Genomic DNA, 6,584 nt, shown 5'->3' with positions numbered 1-6,584 from the left:
ATATATATATATATATGTATACTGACACTGAGAAACGAAAAGCCTGGGAAGATGAATTCCACGGGATGGACAGATCAAAACTGACCGGGACGAGTTTCCGTACATTTGGTGGAGTATTTGAAGTTGAACTACGTTTCTGCTGTGTAAACTAATAATAATGTTACTCTGTCACAGCCTTCACTTGGTCATTTTGAACCGGATGTGTTGAAGTACTAACAGTAAATGGAAGTATGGATCGGTGCTAAATTCACCACGTCCAAAACGACCTGATTGAGTGTCCAAGGCAGTTAACTGTAAGGTACGTTACACTGTAGTGGAAGTAACTTCACTTGCACGTATTGCTTGAGGCTACAGTACCGAATTGGCGCCGCGTACTTCGTGGACCTCAACCCCTGCATCTTCAGCTATAACATGTTATGCTCAAGATTCTACGGACTCGTGAAGTGCTTCCAGGGGAGGACGAAAGCATGGATGGTACATGGAAGAAAGGGTGGCATCTGGTTTGGGAGGTTCGACATTATATGTAGTTATTTGAGAATAATCAAGGTGTACGTTAACATGGAGGATTGAATTCTACTTCCAACGAGCCTTGAACCCCATTCCGCAATATAAATCGTTAGCTTTTCAAATCCAGTTCATACAGTACGTAGCCAAAATATGTTTGGGTAATATACTACTACTGGTATACTAGTACTTACTGTTACTGTTAAGACTTACTGCGTACTCGGAGTACTATTAGTATATATATATCTATAGTATTAATATCTTGACGATATATATATCGACGTCGCAACCAACGACATCGTGATGTGACTGGTGGAATTCTAGCGTCAACATATTTAAATACACTTGATGTTTTTATACTGGATGTATTAAATTGTTTCTTGGGACTTGTGACGTCACGTTTATGTTGGGATTTGTATGCGTGGGAATGTCTTGATTTGATTGGTCAATTGCGGACGCTGCCTTGTGTGGCGTTCGATGCAGTCATTTCATTCTGGCAATCAACCATGTTGGCGCGCGTGCTCAAGCAATCTTCCACACCCTTCCGCGGCATGGCTGCCCGCCGCTCCATGGCCACCGTCGCGGACGAGATGACTGTCCGTGACGCCTTGAACACGGCCATGGATGAGGAACTCGCGCGCGACGAGTCCGTGTTCATCATGGGCGAAGAAGTCGCAAAGTACAACGGCGCGTACAAGGTCACCAAGGGTTTGTGGGAAAAGTACGGCGACAAGCGCCTGTGGGACACGCCGATCACAGAAGCCGGCTTCACCGGTCTGTGCGTTGGCGCCGCCTACCACGGCACGAAGCCGATCGTCGAGTTCATGACGTTCAACTTTGCCATGCAAGCCATCGATCAGATCATCAACTCGGCCGCCAAGCAGTTCTACATGAGTAACGGCGACATCGCCGTGCCCATTGTGTTCCGAGGCTCTAATGGCGCCGCATCCGCCGTCGCCGCCCAGCACTCGCAATGCTTTGCCGCGTGGTACGGCTCGGTGCCCGGGTTGAAGGTGGTGATCCCGTATGACTCGGAAGACGCGCGCGGTCTGCTCAAGGCCGCGGTGCGCGACCCCAACCCCGTGGTTGTGCTCGAGAACGAACTGTTGTACGGCACGTCCTTTCCCGTGTCCAAGGAAGCGCAGGACAAGGACTTCCTCATCCCGATCGGCAAGGCCAAGATCATGAAGGCCGGCGCGGACGTGACCATCGTCACGTTCTCGCGCATGGTGGGAGTGTCGCTCGAAGCTGCCGCGGTCCTCGCCAAGGAAGGCATTGACGTTGAAGTGATCAACCTCCGCTCGATCCGTCCTTTGGACCGCGACACGATCATCGCGTCCGCCAAGAAGACGTCGCGCGTGGTGACCGTCGAAGAAGGCTGGGGCCAACACGGCATCGGCGCCGAAATCGCCGCCATCCTCATGGAGACCGACGCGTTCGACTACTTGGACGCTCCCATGGAGCGCGTGACTGGAACGGACATCCCCATGCCGTACGCCGAGAACCTCGAGCGACTGGCGGTGCCCCAGATCGAAGACATCGTCGCCGCCGTCAAGCGAGCTACCGCCCGAACTTTGTAATTAGAAGACACATACACTCTGGTGAATGTACAACACCATACTTATACTGACTCGTTCGAAACGGGTTCGAAACGCGTTGCACACTTGAGGACTAATTAGTGTGATATGCGATTTTTTTGCAAGCATTGTTGATAGGTGGACTAATTAGTGTGATGGGAATCTCAATCAGCACTGATACAGTGGGTACAGGAGACGCGTGGTTATGGAATAGCGGTACCGAATAGTGTACTGTACCCTACACTACTAGTAACTGTAAATATGGTGCACGTCATATACTACGTAGTATAATCTACTTCCTCTGTCCCATATTACTCGTCGATTTGAAAAACACACTTGTTCCATATTACTGGGGCACAAACGCATTTGATTGGCTTACAAAAATTCTCAGCACTTTCATTGGTTATTAATACCCTGGTCTACAAGAGAAGCGATACAGGGCACGACATGTTTGACATCAGAACAACTTTTCACAAAATTTTCTGATTTCTATTCATACTATTATTAGTATTCATTACCAGTAACACTCCAAATTTCAGCAAATTGAGACGTAGAATCGACAGATCTCAATGTGGTGAAGAAACTCTACGTCTCAGATTCAAATTTGGTGATGAATTGGTCCAGATATACTTCGAAGTAGATATTTAACCTAGCGGTATTTTACATGGGCGCTTGGATATTTGGCCATTGGGGTTGGCCACTGAGATGTATCTTGATTTTTGTATGCGCCACGTATCCGTATATAATATCCGGAGGCAGTTGGGGCCTGACTGCAGTGACACTCCGGAGTAACACGCATGAAATCGGTAATTACTGTTAACGTACATATTTGGTTCATCTCCACCGGAACACGGATTTTGACCCTGGATCTGAGTTAGGGTTTAACTGCATTAATGGTATTAATACGTTATCCAGCTTGTAAAAATGGTTCATATGAAACCGTCTTGAATGAATTTAGTGTGAAAAAAAAGCACAATGTACGGCAAGCCTGTCTACTATTGTTTGTACACTACCCTAATTGGTGTTCGAAACCGTTTCGAAAACGTTTCGAACATGAGTTCCTTACAGCATCTTTTCCTGCCGCGCATGATTCCACAGAACGTACGCGGCAGTCGCCTCCGACTCTTCGAGGTCGTTCCGTTCAGCCATCATGTACTTGTAGTTGGACGTAGCGGGCGTCGTAGAGGGCGCCATGGACGTCAGCGGCGGCAGCGTGATCGGGTTGGTCAGACCTCCGCCGTTCAGAAGCTGCTGTTGCTGTGGTAGTGGCATCGCCGAGTCGAGTTTCCGTCGCTTCATGGAGGGTTCTGCTGAGTCCATTGACTGTGTCTGGACAATCAAATGCATTAGACTGCCCAACGACGTCATGTGATGCGTCAGCAAGTTCACTTGGTTCTTCAACGTCGCAAGCTCGGACTTGACGTCGCCTACGAGCTCGGTCATGAACCCTTTCAACTCGTCCAGCTCGGATTTGGTAGAGAGATGCTGGGAGGACGATTGCATAGAGGCGGCGGCGGCAGCCGCCGCAGCTGCGGCCTGTGCTTGATTCGAATCTGCATACGTCTTGCGTCGAATGCTGCCCATCTTCTCGGGGTAATCGCGCAGGAAGAGCGGGTGGCTGAACTCCCACCACCCCTGCGCTTCCAAGGCAGCGTCGGCGTCCGTTGGTGAGTCTAATCCCTTGGCTCGCAGCAAGATGTCCTCCTTCTTGACCTTGTGGAACCCGTAAAAGTTGAGCTGTCGTGCAAACGAGCTAAAGTTGTTGTGTTTGAAGTACCGCGGCAGCACGTCGGACGCGAACTCGTTGATGCGCTTGATGATGAACGACTCTCCGGACGTGGACCACGTCGCGACGGCGTCTGCGCAGTTCTCGATCATGTCGTACGTCTTCTGAAGGAACACCGGGACATGATTCATCGTTGGTCGTCGTCACGGTGATGGGCGGCGAAAGGAAGAATTCTGGCGGGGAATTCGACAGAAACTTCGCCCGAACAGCGTCTGGCTCTAGGCGCTGTAACGTTTCAGCGTTACTTTAGCGATGTGATTCGCTAAAAAGAAATCCTTTGAACGAATCAAATCCGTTTATTTCAAATAACGCGTTGGGATTGGACATTAATTGCTTAATTTTAACAAATCAAGCGAATCGACCTTGACCATCGATCAACCCTGCCAATCAGAATTCGTTCTAAGACCCACCGAAATTGTAGCCAATCAGCACCTATCACTTTCGATATCCCATCATTCGATATTTTTTCTGTGGAACAATCCAAAGGTCAGATGACATGGTACATAAATCTATGGATATCGCTCGGTTCATTTAACCGCAAAGAATGCCGGTTAGCAACATGCGCACAACGCTTATCCTAGTCTCACGAGGATAAGAACCACGTTACGACTCTCTCATAACCCTAGTTCCTATGTGGAGGCTATGAAAACTTGAGTAACAGTTGAAGACCATGATATCCGACGGCCTGTCGTCGTGCGTAGTTGTGTTGGAATTCGATCTTGCACTTTGCACACCATATGGTTTGCCCACGATGCGGCTCATACTTGACATTTGTATGGCACGTCACTTAGAACATGGTTCCAAGCGTTAGGATGCTTCGACCGCGTTCTGGTCGCTAGATATACAGTGAGTGAGTGTACCGGTATTACTTCGAAGTACAAAACAATGACCTTCACGGTTTGAGAGGAGGGCCAACGAAAATTGCTTTGGTTTGACTTGTTCTGGGTGATGATGTTCACAATCGTTGTTGGGCTTGTGTGACTGGTATGAAATCCGTCGCCTTAGTAACCGGATACTTTGAGATTTGGTTTCCGTCCATAAAGCTACCAGTATGTACTGTTTGTTACTGTAACGTTACCCAATTCTTACCTTACTGTTAGTCGAACCTTGAGTTACAGTAACGTTACCTGCAATAATAGGCCCAAAATCAGTCATTCATACTTCGAAGTATTTTGAACGTGTGAAATATACCGGGTAGACATATACCGGACAAAGGACGAAATATACTCCAACAATGTAAGGTCTGGACGAAATATATGGAATGCTTGGCGAACATAAAAACACCGTTGGAGTGAATCAGTTGTTCGTCGGACGAAATATACCGGAAAAAACCTGAACTTAAGCGAAAAATGATGTAGTAGATCTATTAATACCTAGTATTCATACACCTATTTGCAGTTAACAGTTGGACGAAATGCCCGGTATATTTGGTCGTGTGCCCGATATATTTGGCGGTGTGCCCGATATAATTGGCCGTGTGCCCAAGCAATTGCCCATGTGCCCGAAGAATTGTGTCGTGTGCCCGATGAAAATGGAAATCACGCAAAAAAAAGTCAAAGCGACACATGATCGTTGTTGTGACGTCACATACCAACGCCCATGTTGCCCGTGGCCTCCGCGCGTCCATCGAAGGTGCGTTCCTTGAGGTAAATCGTAAAATGAGCTCTGCGCGCGACAGATTCAAATTTTGGACGCAGTTGAAGTATAGGGGCAGCAGTATACTTTGTTCAAGTAAAAATATCGACTTCAATGTTCTGTACTTCGAAATATTCACTGGAATAGATTATACTGTTATTAGAGAGGTTTAGCAACTCGTTCCATTCCGCATCCATAGCGGCGCCCCAACATATGGTGACAAAAGCAGAGTCTACCTCTCAAACATAGTTATGGAAACTGTCAAAAATAATGATCAATCCCCATAATTGACCAATTGTATGGAATCAATTCCATTCTGTACATTTTCAAACGACTCGTGGTCCCAGTGTCGACGCCGACCATGACCACACCAGTGAAGCGACGCAACTACACCGATGAGGAGGATCTGATGCTCCTGCGCCAAGTCTCTCTCGAACTGCCGTTTTTGGCGCGCCGTGGCCTCATCATGGACAAGTGGACGGCTGTAGCGCGGGCCCTTGTCGCGTCCGACGAGTTTACACGCACCGACCTCGATGCCAAGAAGGCGAACAACCGCTTTAATGCCCTTATTGACAGCCACCGCAAGCACAACAAAGATTCAGAACGAGCATCCGGGGTCTCCGAGGAAGTTTCAGAGAAGGTCCTTCTGTTGGACGACCTTCTCGCTGTATTCGACGACGCGAAGGACGAGGAGGCAAAGCGTGTTGTATCAACACAAAAGGCCAACCAGCACATTGAAAACTTGGGCAGCATTGTCCGCGACGAAGCAATGATGTCGTTGGGCAAACGAAAGCAAGCATGCGATGTCGAAGGTGCTGTCGGTGGCGGCAGCAACAAGGTGGTCAAAATGATGGCTATTCTCAATGAACAGGCGAAGTCTGACCTAAAATTTAAGAAGGAAAAGCACAACAGTGAGATTGAAGAGCGTCGCCAAGATCGTGAATTACTGCTGGGGCATATTCGTCAGCAAAATGAGGCGATGCAAAAACAACAAGAGTTAATGCAACAACAACAGGAGACGTTGTTAAAATTGATGAGTGCCATCATTAATAAAATTTGAAGTACGATCTTGTTAATACGTT

General features: G+C 47.9%; 3 protein-coding genes across 3 annotated transcripts; 2 read left to right on the top strand and 1 right to left on the bottom strand.

Annotated features, from left to right (window-relative positions):
* Window positions 1-864: 864 nt before the first annotated feature.
* H257_11944 (pyruvate dehydrogenase E1 component subunit beta, mitochondrial) lies at window positions 865-2,122 on the top strand. Its single transcript, XM_009839025.1, has one exon. The coding sequence runs from the start codon at window positions 1,011-1,013 to the stop codon at window positions 2,082-2,084; it is 1,074 nt and encodes a 357-aa protein (XP_009837327.1). The 5' UTR covers window positions 865-1,010; the 3' UTR covers window positions 2,085-2,122.
* Window positions 2,123-2,991: 869 nt separating this feature from the next.
* H257_11943 (hypothetical protein) lies at window positions 2,992-4,048 on the bottom strand. Its single transcript, XM_009839024.1, has one exon. It carries the CDS (start codon window positions 3,996-3,998, stop codon window positions 3,144-3,146), a length of 855 nt encoding a protein of 284 aa, XP_009837326.1. The 5' UTR covers window positions 3,999-4,048; the 3' UTR covers window positions 2,992-3,143.
* Window positions 4,049-5,863: 1,815 nt separating this feature from the next.
* H257_11942 (hypothetical protein) lies at window positions 5,864-6,562 on the top strand (the record flags this gene model as incomplete). Its single annotated transcript, XM_009839023.1, has 1 exon — window positions 5,864-6,562. The coding sequence occupies one exon, from the start codon at window positions 5,864-5,866 to the stop codon at window positions 6,560-6,562; it is 699 nt and encodes a 232-aa protein (XP_009837325.1).
* Window positions 6,563-6,584: the final 22 nt, after the last annotated feature.

Source organism: Aphanomyces astaci (genome assembly GCF_000520075.1).
Source record: "Aphanomyces astaci strain APO3 unplaced genomic scaffold supercont1.37, whole genome shotgun sequence".
NCBI classification, from domain to species: domain Eukaryota; phylum Oomycota; class Saprolegniomycetes; order Saprolegniales; family Verrucalvaceae; genus Aphanomyces; species Aphanomyces astaci.
Note: the sequence above shows the minus strand (reverse complement) of the source record. Positions and strands in the feature narration are given on the sequence as shown.

Bases quoted from the DNA above. Each gene is read 5' to 3' on its own strand.
- H257_11943 (XM_009839024.1), bottom strand. From the start codon at position 3,998: ATGAATCATGTCCCGGTGTTCCTTCAGAAGACGTACGACATGATCGAG.
- H257_11944 (XM_009839025.1), top strand. From the start codon at position 1,011: ATGTTGGCGCGCGTGCTCAAGCAATCTTCCACACCCTTCCGCGGCATG.